The sequence below is a fragment of the Chinchilla lanigera genome, unplaced genomic scaffold (genome assembly GCF_000276665.1).
Source record: "Chinchilla lanigera isolate Chin_1 unplaced genomic scaffold, ChiLan1.0 scaffold00052, whole genome shotgun sequence".
NCBI classification, from domain to species: Eukaryota; Metazoa; Chordata; class Mammalia; order Rodentia; family Chinchillidae; genus Chinchilla; species Chinchilla lanigera.
Window position 1 is genome coordinate 2,840,933 of NW_004955453.1, and position 17,866 is coordinate 2,858,798.

Consider the following 17,866-nt stretch of genomic DNA (forward strand, 5'->3'; position numbering starts at 1 on the left):
CCCCCACCCCACCTGCCCCCCCACAAGGATCAGTGAAGTAAACTGTCCAGGCCCTGTGAAATCGAGCGGAGGAGAGCAACACAGAGTGTTAAGGGGGTAGGAAAACAAACACCCTAAGAAGCAGGTAACTGCACATGTGATAAAACTGAAGAAAACTAAATAATTAAAAAAAAAAAAAAACTAAATACAGGAGTGTAAAGTTGGGAAGATCTGGGTCGCATGGGTGGCCTGTGGTGGTGTGGATGTCCTGGTTGTGATGATGTACTTTTTACATCTCGCCCATGGGGAAGGGTCAGTGTGAGCTCTCCAAACTGCTCCTTACTACCGCAGGTAAACGGGCAATGACCTCAGTATAAATTTCAATTGGAGGGGCTGGGGATATAGCTCAGTGGCATAAGCCCCTGCCGGGCAAGCGCCAAAAAAAAAGAAATACCACTGATTTTAATAAAAAAAAAATTTTCAATTGGAAAAAATGATTTAGCAGGGTGTGGTGGCATGTGTCTGTAATCTGAGCTACCTGGAGAGTTTGAGGCAAGAGGATCACCAATTCTAGGTCAGCCTGCACAACTCGGACACTCCGTCTCAAAAATCAAATTGAGGCTGGGATATAGTAGCTCAGCGGCACAGCACCTGCCTGGCAAGCATGAAGGTTGTGAGTTCTATTCCTGGTACCAAAAAGAAATAAAATTGAGACCAGGGTGTGATGACATACACCTGTAACCTTAACACTCAGGAAGCTGAGGCAGGAGGATCCCATGGGCCAGCCTGGGCCACATAGAGCAAAAGCAGCCTGAACTGCATAGTGACAGCCTGCCTCAAAAAAACCTTAAAAATAGGGGCTGGGGATTTAGCTCAGCAGCACAGCGCCTGCCCAGCAAGCGCAAGGTCGTGAATTTGATCCCCTGTATGGCCGGGGGTAGGGGGAAACATCTTAAAAATAAAGTGGAAATGGTTGGGGATGTAGCTCAGTGGTAGAGCACAGTGGGTTCAGTACCAAAACAACCTTTGGGGCAGCCATGGTTTGTCACAAGTGCTAACCTCCCCTCGGACCCCATACTCTCCTGCTCCCATTCAGCACCATCCAGGGGACAAAAGATGTTTGTAGACTCAGGGATGCCAGAGTTTGAGGCGTGGCTTCCACTCCCTCTGGCTGTGGGGCCTGGGCAAAGCACCTAACCGCTCTGAGCTCAGGTTCCGTGTCTGGCAGATGGGAACCGCAGGAATTCTTGATCGCTGTTGGGATGCTTCCTACATAAAGGGCCTGGCACCAGGCAGGCACCCAGCACCTGGCAGGAACCCCTGCTTCTGCTTCTCCAGCCCTCTGGTTGTTCACTGCAGAGCTTTGTCCCACGTTCTCAGGCACCACTTTGTACAACTCTTTTGTACCCTGCTTCTTGCACTACACCTGCACCTGCCCCAAACCTTAGGGCACCTATTCAACCTGCCCGCAGACTTCCTGTCTCCTGAGGGATCCGCACACCAGCAGAGAGGACGCCACAGAAGTGCAGGCTGCCTTGCTGGGGCAGCTGGCTGCTGTCTTCCGGCCCCACCCCCAGGCGGGCCAGCTGCAGGCCATAAACAAGCCAGCACCTGGAGGCTGCATGGGGACATTTTGGCACCAAAATAACTTGGCGGGCAAGGGCTGCTCTGACCTCCGATCTCCAGGGATCAGTCTTCTAGCCCTTCCCTCTGCTCTTCCACCCACACAGTTCCAAAGGTCGGGCCTATTAACATCCACCCTGACTTAGGATGTCCTGGGGTCAAGCAATGCAGGAACCAGCAGGCTGGTCCTCTCACCAGGCGCTCAGGGCGGAGTCTCAGCCTTGGCTGGCGCTGGCTGAGAGCTCTGCTCAGGCAGGAGCTAAGCCCGCAGCCTGTGCGCCCCTGGCCATGCAGGGGCAGCACCAGCAGGACCATGCTCAGCCTAGCAAGTCCCCAGCCCACCACTCTGAAGGCCCCTTTGCCTGGGTGCCCTGAGAGAGGGCCCTGGGCTGGAGCGAGAAAAAGAGAGATTGTCTGACCCTACCAAGACCATATTCCATCTGCATTGCTATTGTCATTTTTTATTTGTTTGCTTTATGGACTAGGGCTATCTATATAATGTAGTTTAGACTGATTTTTACTAGTATATGTTTGCTGTACATGAAGTTTACATCCATTTTAGAGAGTAGGTACATTATAGGTAACACAATTTGTTTTCCTGGGGTTTTTGGGGGTTTTTTTTTGTTTTTTTTTTTCTGGTACTGGAAATCAAACTCACAACCTCACGCTTGCCAGGCAGGCGCTGTGCCGCTGAGCTAAATCCCCAGCCCCTCACAGTTTGATTCTTGTTTTATTTTTTGTTTTTTGAGAGAGGGTCTCATTATGTACCCAGGCTGGCCTCGAAGTCGCAGAGATCCTCCTGCCTCAGCCTCTCAAGTGGTGAGATTACAGGCCTGCGCCACTACGTCTGGCTGTGTTGTTATTTTAATCCAGAAATGAAACCTCATGCCTGCCAATACCAGCACCTCAGAGTCAGCACACAGGCCCACTCTTGCTTTGTCTGTGCAGGACCAGTGCGAGCATCCAAGAGGAGGACTCAGGTCCCACCCCACAAACCAGCCTAGAGCCCCCCCCCCCACAACCCCTTTGTTGGGGCCTCGTGTGTGTGTGTGTGTGTGTAACCCACGCCCTATCCAGCTCTCTGCCACTGTTCTTGGCCCCAGAACCCCCATCCCCAGTGTACACCCCACATGCAGCCCTCTTCCCATCGTGATGCTCCTCCATGAGTGGGCCGGCGGTGCAGAAGCCCTAGACCACTTTACCTGCTCCCCAAAAGCCCAGGCCAGAGCCACACGTCCCCTCTGTTCTGCTTTGGGTTTTTTTGTCTTTTTGAGATGGGGTCTCGGGGCTGGGGATTTAGCTCAGCGGCACAGCGCCTGCCTGGCAAGCGCAAGGTCCTGAGTTTGATTCCCGGTACCAGAAAAAAAAAAAAGAAAAAAAAAGACAGGGTCTTGCAAGGCAGTTCAGACTGGCCTTGAGCTCACTGTGTAGCCCAGGCTGGCCTTGAACTCACAGTGATCCTCCTGCCTCAGCCTCCTGAGTGCTGAGATTACAGGCGTGTGCCACCACACCCGGTCACACGTCCCCTGTGTGTGTCAAGAGAGTCTGTGGCTCAGCAGCAGACCTTGGCTGGTGGCCACCATGGGCTGGGAAGGGGACCCCTGAAAGGACCCTCTAGGTCTCCTCCACCTTCCTCTCACGCACAGCACCCCCACCCCCACACCGGTCTCCGTGAGACCTGTAACCAGGAAGCCCACCTGGCTCACAGGGAACTCCTTTTCCAGGAACAACCCATCCCCAGGGATGGGCTCCCGCTGCTGGGGCGCTGATTCACCCAGGTGAAGCTGAGCCAATCAGATTCTCCTTCCCAGCAACTGCATGAAAGCCTGGATGATGGCAGGGGTGGGGGACTGAGCTGCTGGCTTGCCCCACCCAGCAAAGCCTAGCCTACACCCCATTGCCAAGTCTGGGCTCAAATTTAAGATCCTCCTGCCTCAGCCTCTTGGAGTGCTGGGATTACAGGTATGCACCACCATGCCTGGCAGCCTCAGTTCAGTTTCCCACGCTCCAGGGCCCTCCAAGTATACATCATCCAACTCTAGTTTTGTTGCTTGCATTCAGCAGAAACCTACAACAACCCAGATGTCAAGTGGGGACTTGGATCTCAAAGTTGAATCAGCAGCAAAGGAATTCTAAGACTTTCTTACAGTATACGGTAACCTCGCGGTTCAGAGTTTAAGGCCTCAGTGTTTTCCGATTTTTCCTTCCCACCGTGGTGTTTCTGGCAGCCCCTTCTCTGGCGGACGCCCCCGCGTTCCCGCATCACAAGGGCCTGCTGTGCCGTGTGCAGCTGTCACCAGGGTTCTCAGTTTTGTTCTTCTTATAGCCCTGAAATCCCTAAGATACCGCCAAAGTGCCCTGCACCGAGGCTTTATTACTGCAGTATTTTATTAAGTTAACTTACATAACTATAGGAGACAGAGCATATTTAGGGTTTAAACTATAAAACTAGGCATTTACTGCCATTTTTCTGGCCATATCTGAAATTCAGGGCCTTTCACAATTTGCAGGTGCTCCAGGACCATAACCCTCGTGTATTTGAGGGGCCTGTTGTTTGGGGGGCTTTGGCTTGAGGGGGTTTTGTTTGCTGAACCAGGGTTTCACTATGTAGCCCAGGCTGGCCGTGAACTCATGCGGATCCTCCTGCATCACGCTCCCGAGTGCTGGGACCTCAGGCGTGGCCACCACACCCCGCTATACTTGATCTCTGCTCAGTGTATCTCAGGAGCTCCTCAGGGACCCTAGAGCGCAGACTGGTTGGGCAATTACAAAGCCCCCATGTGTTTCCAGAGAAGCAGCTTAGATGGATCAGGACCCCTGGAAAGGCCCTGGACACCCTGGGGCCCGCCAGCAAGCACCTCGACTTCCAGGGCCCCTGTGGGCCACGCCGGGTGCTCTGTGGAAGCCTGGCCTTTCTTCCCGGCATTGCTCCTCACCCCCGTGCTCCAGGGACCCTAGAGATGGCACCTTCCATGTCAGGGACATCAGCTCAGCATCCCCAGCCAATCAGCCAGACTCAGACCGGACACAGGGGCACACTTTATTTCTGAGAGGAAGACTCATATTTCCGTAGCTGGCAAGACCCTGGGGCTCGCTTGCCACAAGGGAACTACAGGCCCTGCACAGGGAGGGAGCCTACTGCTCACTCCTCAGGGGCAGCCTCTTCCTCCTCCTTCTTCCCTTCCCCACATTCAACCATATCTTTCAGATTTTGGCGAGCAAACTCCTCGAAAACCAAATTTTCATCCTGTAAACTAAAAAAAAAAAAAACAGGCAACATTTTGGTTAGTATGTGCTCTTTGCTTTTTTTTTTTTTTTTTTTTTTTTTTTTTTTTTTGTCTTTTTGAGACAGGGTCTTGCTATGCAGTTCAGGCTGGCCTTGAGCTCACTTTATAGCCCAGGCTGGTCTTGAACTTGCAGCAATCCTCCTGCCTCAGCCTCCTGAGTGCTGGGATTACAGGTGTGTGCCACCACACCCGGCATCTTTGCTTTGTTTTGCTTTTTATTTTTCTTATTTTTTATTTTTTTGAGACAGGATCTCACTATATAATCCAAGCTGGCCTTGAACTCACTATGGAGCCCAGGCTAACCTGGAACTGAGGGTGACCCTCCTGCCTCAACCTCCCGAATGCTGGGATCATAGGCATGCACCACCAAGCCTGGCTGTACACGCTCCTTGAAACCGAGAATATCTTGAGGGAAACAAAAACCTCAACCTTTTTGCACCAAAGGAACCAATCAAGGTTTCCCCAGAATGGAACAGGGGACCCAGGAATTTTCCTTTAAAAGCTTTTCACTAAACAAAAATAAGAGAAAAGCCATCCACAGAGCGGGAGACCCAGCCAGCATAACCGTGTGTGCCGGCACCTAAGTCCCTGGGATCGGAGGGATACAGGGGACATGCATGGAAACTCGGGGCGGGTTTGTGTGGGAGGCAGGGTCACAGGACACAGGGAACTTGGGCTGGCTTTGACTGGCTCACCTGTCCTTTGCTGGAAGCACAAATGAAGGCATGAGGGAGAGGGAGGGGGAGAGAGACAGGCAGGTTAGCAAGGAGCCTGGACGGCGGTATCCGGATATCTCTCCCTTAGCAGATTGTGGTTTGAGAGGTCAGAGGTCTAGGGACACATCATCCATGATTATGGATTTTGTTTTTTGAGACAATGTCTTGCTATGGAGCCCAGGCTGGCCTACACCTCACAGCGACCCTCCTGCCTCAGCCTGAGTGCTGGGATCCAGGCATGCGCCACCATGCCCGGCTATGATTGTGGGTTTTAAGCATCAGTTTTCTCCCCCCGGTGTGTGGATGGAACCCAGGGCCTCCCTCAGGTGCACTAGACCAGCGCTCTCCCTCTGCACCGCACCCCAGCTTCACCTCCAGTGGCGCAACTGCCACAAATGCTGTCCCCTCTAGGACCCTTTCCACCACCACTGTCCCCTCCGCTGTCACTGCTCTCTTCAAAGGATTTCTCCCTAAGCGTCCTATGACCCCCTCGAAGTCCCAGTCACCACACCACTGCCGCCGGATGCTGGAGCTCCAGATGTCACCCCCTTGGGCTCTCGGGATGGGGGACACCTGGGAGCTCCTGTTCCCCAGCACCCCAGAGCGAGGTGTGCACTAGGGCTCAAGGGCATGCCTGGCCCCTCATCTTCGATTTCCGTGCATGTACTGACCTCCGAGGGCAGACTGTGTTTCCCTGTGTTTCCGTCTGTCTCAGCTGGAGCGTTTTGTTCTTTTTAGCTCTCTGCCCACCTGGTGAAGTTCCCGTGTGGCAAAAGAGCTACAGAGGATCTGAGGAGCACAGTGCAGTTCCACAGGCCCTCTGCTTTTGTGTCCCTGACCCCCTGCAAGCCAGCACAGAGGAGGGGGGACTCTGTGAGGGCACAGGGGACCAAAAAGCTGCTGGCCTACGGAAACCTCCCCTGGCAAGAAAGGCCCTGCAGCCCCAGAACACTAAGGTGACAGCACACTAGCCAAATCTCCACCCTGAAGCAGTATAGACAGCAGGGAGATGCAATCAGCATCCCTAGATTCCGGAGAGATGCTCTTCAGAGGATAATAAACTCTTCAACCTTTTGTTTTTGTTTTGCTTTGCTTTTGTCTTTTTCAGACAGGGTTTCTCGATGCAGTTCAGGCTGGCCTTGAACTCATTTTGTAGCCCAGGCTGGCCTCAAACTGAGGGTGAACCTCCTGCCTCAGCCTCCCGAGTGCTGGGATTGCAGGAGCGCACCACCACCACACCCGGCCTCACTAGCAGTTTTACATTACTTCATAGGGACAGGTCCATTGGAACAGGCAAGGAAGACAGGAGATACAAGATCAGGTCATTCACAAATTTGAGGAAATCAGAGTTCTGCAGTCTCAGAGGGATTTGTCCTAACTCTTGCTTCCTGAAATCTTTTTTTTTTTTTTTTTTTTGGTCTTTTTGAGGCAGGGTCTCGCTATGCAGTTCAGGCTGGCCTTGAGCTCACTTTGTAGCCCAGGCTGGTCTCGAACTCACAATGATCCTCCTGCCTCAGCCTCCTGAGTGCTGGGATTACAGGGGTGCGCCACCACGCCCAGCCACTCCCTGAAATCTATAAGACAAAAGATCATTGTGTCATCCATGAGATGTCCACTGTAAGGGCTATAATGAAAAGAGGATTAAAATGTCAGAGGTGGAGGAAGAAAAACCCCACCTCTCCCACGTTAAGTCACAAAGTCTGCCTAAAAGCATCCAATGCAAACCATGATGCCTCCTCAGGTGACTGTCTTCCTCAGGTCCTTGAAAGAAACCAGGAAACACCTTCCTCTCACAGAGCTAAAAATTGTATCTGGGTGTATTTCAAGATGGCTTGATCTGGGTTTTCCTGATTAGTCCCCCCTCCTCTGTGCTGGCTTGCAGGGGGTCAGGGACACAAAAGCAGAGGGCCTGTGGAACTGCACTGTGCTCCTCAGATCCTCTGTAGCTCTTCTGCCACACGGGAACTTCACCAAGTGGGCAGAGAGTTAAACCCACCTCTGGGTTTTCCTGATTAGTCCCAAACAACTGTCTAAAAATAGTATTTTGACATTTGAAACATAAATGAATCAGAAATGCATAACTACACTGGATTTCCCTCCAGGGGAAGCTTCTGGAAAAGCGAACTGAGGACTTGAACCCAAAATAGTTGGAAAAATGCCGGGCGTGGTGGTGTTCACCTGTAATCCCAGCACTCAGGAAACTGAGGCAGGAGGATTGCTGGCAGTTTGAGGCCAGCCTGGGCCACATAGTGAGTTCAAGGCCAGCCTGAACTGCATAGTGAGACCCTGTCTCACCACAAACAAACAGGGCCGGGGATATAGCTCAGCAGCACAGCACCTGCTTGGCAAGGTCCTCCTGAGTTCAATTCTCAGTACCAAAAAAAAAATCAAAACAAACAAACATAGTTGGAAAGATATTTTGAGACAAAACCTAAAATGAGTATGGGGGGTTGTCCCAATATTCAAATGATATTTCTTTATCAATACAAAAACACTACTTATAAAATTTGAGAAAAATAGATCCGGAAGGTTTATACCACTTTCACTTAAAATATTCTTTATTACCTAACTATGGAGAAGTCACACTCAGGTGGGTTCGTTTTTTTTTTTTTTTTCCTGCCAACCAGCCTGCCTTAATATATTGTGCAAGATTTTTCCTCAATTTCTGAAATTACACCTTCTTCTTTTCTGCTGCTTCCTTTGCCTTTTGGTTGGTTAATGGGGATTGAAACGGGAGGCGGGGCGGGGAGAAGAGGGGGTATCCACCATTAAACTATACTTCCAGCCCTTTTAATTTTATGTCTGTACTTATCTATTTTTGTTTTGGTTTATTTTGCTGATTTTTGAGACAGGGTCTCACTCTGTAGTGCAGGCTACCCTTGAACTGACTAGGTAGCCCAGGCTGGCCCTTGAACTCATGGTGATCCTCCTGCCTCAGCCTCCCAAGTGCTGGGACTACAGGTGTGCACTATCACGCCCAGACCCAAGTCCCTTCTTTCCGGTGACAATGTTTTTAGTGTGCTTGCAGAGTTGTGTAAACGCAGTTGTGTAGCTGCACTCAACATGCGCAGGACAACAGAACAGCCCGTGAGTTTATAATTCAGATAAATGGAGGTGTTAGGAACCTGGCCTGACTCTCTCTTCTAGCATTTTCTGTACTCTCACCACAACTGCCACTTTCAAAAAACATTTCTCATCTTCTAAATGCCTGTTAGTGCTTCCGGATGAAATACGAGAGCTTTTTTTTCTCCAATGAAATACAATAGCCTCAGGCTGTGAAATTTACTTGGGGCCTAAATCATCTTTAAATCTAAATCCAAATCGTTGGCAGCAGAACCTCTGCTTGGAAATCGCTCCTGAAAACCCTCCTGAGGCGGTCCCTGTCCCACACTAACCCGACGAGCTCAGGACTGAACAAATCTCCCCATGTGCGACACCTGCCTGGCCACTTCCCCACTGAGAGGTGCAGTCAAGAAAGACCGGGCATAAAAATGTCACGAACCCGCTGGGGGAAACAGCTAGGGACAACCCAGATAACAGCACCACTGACCTGGATCCTCCGGCTGGGGGTGCATGAGGCGGAAGGGAACCTCCGTGGCCACTTCACTAGAAGGAAAGGATGCGGATCCTTGTGAGTACACAACGCGCACACAGACACACGTGCTCACAACTACAAGTCACATGGCAGAAGCTGTGATAGAGACTTGCAAAAGATCCCCAGGCTCAGGCCTGAGGACAATTCAGCGGGATTCCAAACAAAAACAAACAAAGCAGAAATCAGGAAGTGGTAGAGCAGGAATTTGAAACGCATTCCCTGGAATGTGGTCCAGGAACTCCCCTTTGGCCTGGCTGAGGCCTTTCTAGTAGGTCTCAGGTTTCCCGTAGCCCTGGTTACTAGTTGTGGTGACATGACGACTTGGGAAGAGAAGAGGAGAAATCCCAGAGGAAGGATAGTTTTTAAAAATACTCTCTGCAGGCGACTGTGGTGGCACACGCCTGTAATCCCAGCGCTCAGGAGGCTGAGGCAGGAGGCTCATTGCAAGTTCGAGGCCAGCCTGGGCTACTAAGTGAGCTCAAGGCCAGCCTGAACTGCATAGCAAGACCCTGTCCCAAAAAGACAAAAAAAAAAAAAGAAGGAAAGAAGGAAGGCAGAAAGGAATCCTGGAGAGAGGGTGAATGGAAAGGTAGGGAAGGGGTGAGAAAAGAGGAGCCCCTACTTGTACTCCAGGCTGAGCTCTGGGCAGAAGACACCCATCCACAAATCACCAGGTGACAGGCGCGGGGGTAGGGGTGGTGGAAGAACAGGTGGAACCCGGATTTCCGGGAGAGGATGCAGGTGATAAGGTTGCGGGAGAGAACCTCCTCAGGTCAAAGCTGGTCTCAAGCATTTTGTTTGTTTTGTTTTTTTGTGACCGGGTCTTACTATGTAGTTCAGGTGGCCTTGAACTTGTGGTGTTCCTCTTGCCTCAGTCTCCTGAGTGCTGGGATATAGGTGTGTGCTGTCTCAAATATTTCTGAACTTGTTGCTTCTTTGTGCGTGATTTAAAAGACAGATGTCACTCTTCATAAAAGGTGAAAACAACCCAAGTGTCCACCAACAGACAAATGGGTAAACAAAATGTTTGCTATCCATATAGTAGAATATTATTTGGCCACGACAAGGAATGAAGCACTAGTCCATGATACATCATGGACGAGCCTTGGAAACATTACGCTAAGTGCAGAAGCCAGTCACCGAAAAGCCACACATGCTAGGACTCCGTTTATAGGCAATGTCCAGAATAGGCAAATCCCGGAGACAGAAGGCAGAGTAGCAGTTGCCAGGGGTGCAGGGAGGGGAACTGACCCTATCACGTCCTGGGTAGCAGGTTTGCTTTCTAGGTGGTGAAAGTGTTCTGGGTCTAAGCAGGGGTGCCGGTTGTACGATATAGACGTATACTTAGTGTCACTGAGCTGCGCACTTTGAAAGACTGAAATGTAAAATTCGTATCTGTGTATTGTGCAACTCACACAGAAGACAGCTTCGTGGAATGTGCATCATGGTGTGTGTGTGGGGGGGGGTCACCGGCCAAGCGTGTTGCCACACATTCAGAGGCAGTGGGGAGCATTCATCACACCGCTTCCTGGAACAGGGCTCCCCAGTTGCCATCTAGACCCCAGGCTCACTGGCCGGGGCTCCCGGGGATCAGGCAGTAGGGGGAGGTGGAGAGGCTTACCTGGAGGTGAGCTCTCCCAGAAAGCTAGGAAACAAAACAATAGCTGTGACCATGTCCCCCGCCACAGCCCGGCTGCACCCTGCTCCCCGCCCCACGGCCCACAGGCGGGGCTCCATCCTGTCCTCGGGCCTCTCCAGCTAACCCTCAACCTCCGGCACCTTTGCCACCCTTCATGTCCGCTCCATCCCTCCTCTCTGCTGTGACTCCCTCGCTTCCTCAAGAGGACCATTCTCAAGAGGATCCCTTAGGCTGGGGCACAAGCCACAGAATCAGAATTTCTCAGCCTCAGAGGCCACAGGGAGGTGTGGGACACCGTTGTCCCCGTCCCTTGCTATCTGCGGGGAGGGGTGGGTGGGTAGCTTCCAAAATCCATAGGTGCTTTCCGTGGAGTCTCTTCTCTAACGTGGCGCAGTATTTGCATCTGACCACCGGGCATCCATGCAAAAGCTCGAGACCACTTCTGAGTGGCTTACAGTGCCTGATACAAGTCAGCACCACGTCGTAATAGTTGTATTGTTCAGACTGTATTGTTCAGGGAGCGAACAAGGGGAGTCTCGTTCAGTCCACACTTTCCCAGTATTTCCCGCTGGCTGAATTTGTGGACGCGGAGCCCCAGGAGATGGAGGACCACCTTTCTGGCCTGCTCAGAGAAGCCCCACCCTACTTTTAGGCCCTCACAGGGAAAGGGAAGAAAGCATTACCCGCTTTGGAAAACACACGGCAAGTGCTGCTAACAAAATATCCAAAGCAGACCCGTGTTCTTTTTGCCCCAAGCAAAACTGGGGGAACTCTCTGTCTACCTAGCAATGTGGGACGTGCGCACAAGGACCCACTGACGCCCAGTCACGACTCACTGAGGTGAAAGACTAGAGCTCTCAGCAGTGGAATGTGGAAGAGAAATGAAAACTAAAGTTTTTCCTTTCGGTGAGATTCAAGGAATGAAAGAAACTGCTTTCACTAAATAACAGAGGACATGTTTCCCGAACTCTGAAATGTGGGCTCTCCTGAATGCAAAGGAGCTGCTCAAGGTATAGTTAAACAGAGGGCCAAGGGGAAGGGTCCCCTTCCTGGATAGATGCCTCCTTTTTTTTTTTGTACCAGGAATCAAACTTACAACCTTGCTCTTGCCCAGCAGATGCTGTGCCACTGAGCTATATCGCTGGCCTGAGATGCCTTCTTTTTTTTTTTTTTTTTTTTTTTATTTGTCTTTTTGAGACAGGGTCTCACTATGCAGTTCAGGCTGGCCTTGAGCTCACTTTGTAGCCCAGGCTGGTCTCCAACTTGTAGAGACCCTCCTGCCTCAGTCTCCCAAGTGCTGGGATTACAGGCATGTGCCACTATGCCCAGCCCTAGATGCCAAGTCAGAAATAATTGAGGATTTACTGTGAGCTCCTCAGGCGTGCTTTTCTGAAGCACAGCACGACATCCAACTACTTTCATTTGTGCTTAGCAACTCGCACACGCAAGCACACGCATTCCCATTTTGCCAGCATGGTGCCCAGAGGGCGTGCCTTTCCTGGACTGTCCCCGGCAGACACAGGAGGGCTGACAAACACAGTCCTCGGGGAAGGGGCAGGGAGGAGGGCTGAAGGCCATGCTGGAGCGGGCCGAGTGCAGGAGCATTGCAGACACTTACCCTGACACGGTGAGCTTCACCTTGACCTGGTAGGACACCAGGATGCCCAGCACGGTACGGTCTATACCCTCCTTAATGCTGCCCAACAGAAAGGAAGAGTGGGGTGAGCGGTACCGCGGGAAGCAGCGCCCAGGAGGGGACCGGGTCACCTACAGGGCCGGTGACCTCCCCTGGGCTCCCAGAGTCCTGGCACTCGACACCCTGGTGTTCTGTGAAGTCATGCGTCTTCCCCTGCAGCAGCCACGCAGGGCAGAGCGTGGCTCCTCTTCGGTCCCTTGCACCCCACAGGAAATGCCCCATGCTTCGTCTGCCACAGGCCCAAGCACCCTGCAAGCTCTCGCCCACAGTCCTCCTGGACCGGGGAGTCGCCGATGCGTGCGCTCTGCTCTGCCATTAACTGACTCAGGGACCCTGGAAGGCTTCGCACCGCAGCCTGACTTAGGGAGCATTTCCTTAGCCCTAAAACGAGGAGCGCACAGCCTCCTCACAAAAGTGTGCCGAGCCGGGCGTGGTAGCGCACACCTGTAATCCCAGCACTCGGGAGGCTGAGGCAGAAGGATCGTTGCAAGTTTGAGACCAGCCTGGGCTACAAAGTGAGCTCAAGGCCAGCCTGAACTGCATAATGAGACCCTGTCTCAAAAAGACCAAAAAAAAAAAAAAAAGTGTGCCGAGGCGTATGTGTTTGAGAACTACACCACAAACCCTAACGTGCGCTGACAGTGCGGGGAGCCGCTGTTGGTATCACGCGTGCGGCACCCTTATGTAGGTCTAGGGTATCGGTTCTCCTGTCCATTTCTCCCAGGGGCCTGCCCACTGAGCTTTAAAACCTGACACAACAACGTGGCAAGCTGTCCTCAGACAATCCTCCGACTGCCAGCTGCTTTCTGCCAGGTATTCTCTGCGCTCTGCGCTCTGCACTCTGCACCCCACGCCCCGCGTTTGGTCTTGTGGAGCGTGAGCCCCAGAGCTACGGTTCTCACAGTCGCCGTGGAGGTGGTGTGCTGCACACGAGGGACCCCAGCACCTCACATGGAGAGAAGGCAGTCGTGGGCCTCAAGCCAGATCTTGGCCCCTCCCCAAACCTCTGAGCTCTCTGAAGGCCGACTCCCAGGAGCAGAGGCCTAAGAAGCTGCCTGCAAGGGGCCACGGGTGTTGACTTTGGAGCATCCCTGTGTAGCATTTTCTTTTTTTGTTTGGGTTTGTTTTGTTCTGTTGAGACAGGGTCTTGCTCTATAGCCCCGGCTGGCCGTGAACTCACTACGCAGCCCAGGCTGGCCTCGAACTCACAGCGATCCTCTTGCTTCAGCCACCCGAGTGCTGAGATGACAGGCGTGCACCACCACACCCGGCTCTACAGCATTTCCTAGCTCTGGAGTCTAAGTCCAGGGTCTCATCGACCCCTGCAGCTCTGGTGGGAGTGAATGAATGTGTGAGGGCAGCCAACTCCGTGACTTGCTTTGTTCTCGGTCATTCTGTGTCAGGCACCGCACTTCCCACGGGGTCTGTGTCACCGCTCTATACCCGCTAAGGCTGGAACTGTTATCACCTCCACTTCACCGATGGGAAATGGGGGTGCTCGGACAGCTCATGCATCTGCCCCGGGCAGCCCAGCAGGAAGCAGCGAGGCCAGGCTTGGCACAAGGCTGCGTCTGGAGCTGCCAATGCAAGCACCTCCCGGTGTGGCTGGGAGGCTCCCTGGGGGCCCCACACCTGCCCATCGTGCATCCTGCCGGTCACAGGGGCTCACATGGTGCTGGAGGCGAGGTTGGTGTCCTCGTGCTTGATCTTCCCGTCCAGGGCGATGCCTCTCCTCTCCCGGTTGTTTGCCAGCAGGGGCAGCAGCACCAGGGTCTTGCTCGCAGTGCTGTTGGGCGGCACCTTTTCTCTGCAGGAAGAACAGGGAGATCTGCAGCCACCGGAGCCACCACCCCCGGAGCCCCCGACCCGACGCTGGGCGCTTTCCCAGACCACAGTGCTGCTGTCAGGGACGCTTGCAGCCAGCAGCGACCCTGGGACGGCTCCCCTAGCCTCCCATCCTGGCCTGCTCTGCATCATGCACTTTCTAGAATGTTCTGTGGGGCTAAGTAAGACCAACCGGCTCAGAGACCCAGCCAGTCTCCTCCTGAGGCTTCATGGCAGAGCCTTTCGGCAGAGCTTTAGCTTAGCGTCGGCCACAAGCCCAGCCAGGAGGGTTCTGGTCACCAACCACCGTCCCTACAAAGGGGACTAGCAGGGGCACTGGCTTGGTGAGCAGCAGAGGCGGGACCTCACTCTGAGTCGTACTTGGGAGTCGGGGTCAAGGCAGCACCCTCTTTCCCCGAGGCTCTTCTCGCTCATCATCTGGGCTGGGGACTGCCCAAATGGGTGGGACCCTGCGCCGCAGGGTGAGCCTGGGGTGCAGAGGGACACCGCAGGCAGGAGCACACACAGCATGGGGGCTGGGGGCGGGCTCTGCTGCTCACGTGGCTGCCCCGCGGCTCTGGCTCGCCTGTGCTTCACCACCCTGGCACTCATGCCAACCCTGGTGGCCGCATGTTCTTGGGCCACAGAGCGTGTGTGCTGGCGGCAACACCCATCCCCATGTGGGGACAGAGGAAGGCAGGGTGTGGCCCAGGACCACTTCCTGAGCGCAGTCTCAGACAGCTGAATTCTGACTGCCTCTCACGGGAAGGACTTCCCTGTTCCATCTCCCCAGAGAGTTTAAAGCAGCTGCGGCTTATCCTGCCTCTGGTGGCTACAGGAAGCGCAGTACAGGACTGTGCTGGAGCCCGGGGTAGCCCACATCCTCCCACCTGGGCCTTGTGTGAGTCTCTAATGAGCTTGATTCTGGCAGCAGCAACGACCGAAGCACACACTGCCGTGTAAAGGCGACTGTGTAGGAAGGCGCCTCAGGGGTGGGCTTGGATGGTGGCTTTTCCTGCAGCAGATCTTGCCAAAGGACAGTGCCAAGGCCCTGGGGCCACTTCCCAGGGCCTGCAGGATTTGGGAGTAGACAGTAGGCAGCAGCTTGGAACCCAGCTGGAGGAGGCCTGCACCCCGCAGCCCCAGGAGCTGCCAGATCGGGGACAGGGGCTTGCATCCTACAGCCTTCTGAGCGACCCACTAAGCTGACTTGGCTCAGCTTCCACCCTCCCTCCTGCCCCTTGGGGATCTCCATGCTTTCCACGAGATCCACTCCTGCCATTGAACATCTGCCAAAAGGCCAGCCAGGGCCAGGCCCCCCGGGCAAGAATGGCAAGGGTGTGCCCGACGCGGACGGACCCCAGCCCTGGCACAAAATGTCAGCCAGCGGGTTGTGGTTCTTTCTTGCTTCCCTCCGCTGCACACCTAGATTTAAACCTAAGGCTGAATTGTTTTGAGTAATAGTTTATCCTCAAGTTGCCTTTTAAAGGTTATGTAATATTATCTTAGTGAATCAGTTTATCTTTCTTCATCACCAATCCCTCCCTCCACACCAACCTTCCCCTCACTCTGTGATGCTTTTTACCCACAGGGTGCTTAGCACACGCCAGCTAGTTAAGTGGGAAAGGCGTTCCGGGTGGGGCTTAACCCTCCTCCCCAGCTCCGCAGAGAATGAATCTCTCTGACCTCCTAGCACAGAGCGAGACCCCGCAGGACGCCCCTGCCTGCATGAAGGAGCCGCTGCAGGAACCTCATTTGGTTTTGAGTCTATGAAAGCGACACAAGTCACAACAACAGGCCAAAAGAGGAGATGGCTCCCTAGTCCGGTCACTGATACACGATTTTCAAATTGAAGGGAAGATCAAAAGCTAGAGCCCTGGCTGGCCATCTGCTGAGGGGCAGAGGGAGAGCCACGTTCCCGACAGCTCACTCCAAGGACACACAGAAGGGCCCGCTGTTCCTGCAGGGACAGTCCCACCCTGACTTCCGTCCTCTCCTCGTTTGTTAGCGCGGATGGATCTAGAAGTCCAGTGAGGTCAGGCCAGGCCAACACGGCTTCCATACTGGCTTTCCTTGCCATCCTCGAGCGAGCAAAGGGGAAGGAAGTGAAAAGCTGGGGCCGGGCTGGGCACACTGCTACTTCTCTCCTGGCGTGGACAAAAGAGGAAGCTGGGAGCGAAAGAAGGCTGCAAGCCCGGAAATGGAACCGCAGCCGCTACTTACTGGGCCTCCTCCATGGCCACTGGCTTGACGTAATAATCGCTGGAGTAGAGAACCACATTGGCCACCTGCTCCACTGCGGAGGGAGGAAGAGTCGGGTGATCAGCACAGGACCTCGCTCGCCGGTGGGCGCTCCTGGCCTTCCGGAACACAGCAGGCTGTTGCCGCTAGCGACCGCCTTAGTCTACTTTTGGCTCTCTCAGCTCCTGGCTTAACGATTGCGATCTCCAAGTTCTGTTTTGAGCCACTTCTGTTCCCCCGTAACCTGCCAACTGTGCCAATCCGCACCCACGAAGCTGACCCTAAGAGGACAGCTCCTGAGAGCTACTGATCTGCCCCTGGGCGTCCGCAAAAGGCAGCATGCTCCCAGCCCCCACCACTGACCGTGTGCTCTCTCTCCACAGCCAGCTCCTTCCGGCAGCCCCTGTGTATTTAGTAAGAGCCACCCTCCCAGCCTCCAAGCTTTCTAGAAACCGGCTAGAAGCAGGAAGGACTCACAGTGGTACGACTCAGTGGATGAGGACCGAGGCCCCTGAGCCTGGCTCCCTAGGCTCAAAGCTCTGCTTAGCTATTAACTGTGGGTGAGTTATTTAGTTCTTTTAAGCCTCAGTTTCCACATCCACAAAATAGGGGTGATTTAATCCATAGGGAAGTTTTGAGGATTGAAAACATGACTTCCAAAAAATAATCAAGTTATTAATATGTACAGGTACAAATTCCCCCCAACGAATGTAATCATTATTACATTAAAATGTACCAATATATTTAATTAATAAAAATAAATAAAATAAAATTCAGCCAGGCATGGTGGTGCACACCTGTAATCTTAGCACTTGGAGGGCTGAAGCAGGAGGATCACTGTGAGTTTGAGGCCAGCCTGAGCCACATAGCAAGACTCTGTCTCAAAAAACAACACGAAACAAAAAACAAAATCAAATTCAAAGATGAAAAGAAATAATTTGAAGCATTCAGCACAGAGCCCAGCCTACAGAAATCTATTAACATTTTGTTTTAGAAAACTTCTTTAGCTTCTTTCACGGCTAGTGGCGTCACTGTTGGGATGGAGTTACAAAACTTTGAGAAAGGACACTTTATCAAGCCTGCCCCCAAAGCCTCACGTGTTTGGAAGGTAGCTGGATTATGAGGGTGCACAGTTGACCTCCATTATTAGGCAGGGTCTGGTGGAAAGAGGGGAGCCAGGGGCGTGGTCCCGGAGGGGGTGTGGTCCCGGAGGGGGTGTGGTCCCGGAGGGGGTGTGGTCCCGGAGGGGGTGTGGTCCCGGAGGGG

The 17,866-nt window shown here is 53.2% G+C and overlaps 1 protein-coding gene across 4 annotated transcripts in view; it reads right to left on the reverse strand.

Moving 5' to 3' along the window:
• Nucleotides 1-4,628: 4,628 nt before the first annotated feature.
• The window catches only part of Sag (S-antigen; retina and pineal gland (arrestin)), a 32,782-nt gene continuing 19,544 nt past the window's right edge, over nt 4,629-17,866 (reverse strand). The window contains exons 10-16 of one of the 4 annotated variants that reach the window (XM_005395351.2): nt 16,583-16,655; nt 14,205-14,342; nt 12,458-12,535; nt 10,822-10,845; nt 9,156-9,211; nt 5,585-5,594; nt 4,629-4,856 (exon numbers count right to left, since the gene is read on the reverse strand). In XM_005395351.2, coding sequence (XP_005395408.1) covers nt 4,745-4,856; nt 5,585-5,594; nt 9,156-9,211; nt 10,822-10,845; nt 12,458-12,535; nt 14,205-14,342; nt 16,583-16,655 — 491 coding nt within the window. In that variant the 3' untranslated portion in view covers nt 4,629-4,744. The remainder of the gene's footprint in view (nt 4,857-5,584; nt 5,595-9,155; nt 9,212-10,821; nt 10,846-12,457; nt 12,536-14,204; nt 14,343-16,582; nt 16,656-17,866) is intronic. The other 3 variants (XM_005395352.2, XM_013519856.1, XM_013519857.1) reach the window with 3 other exon arrangements.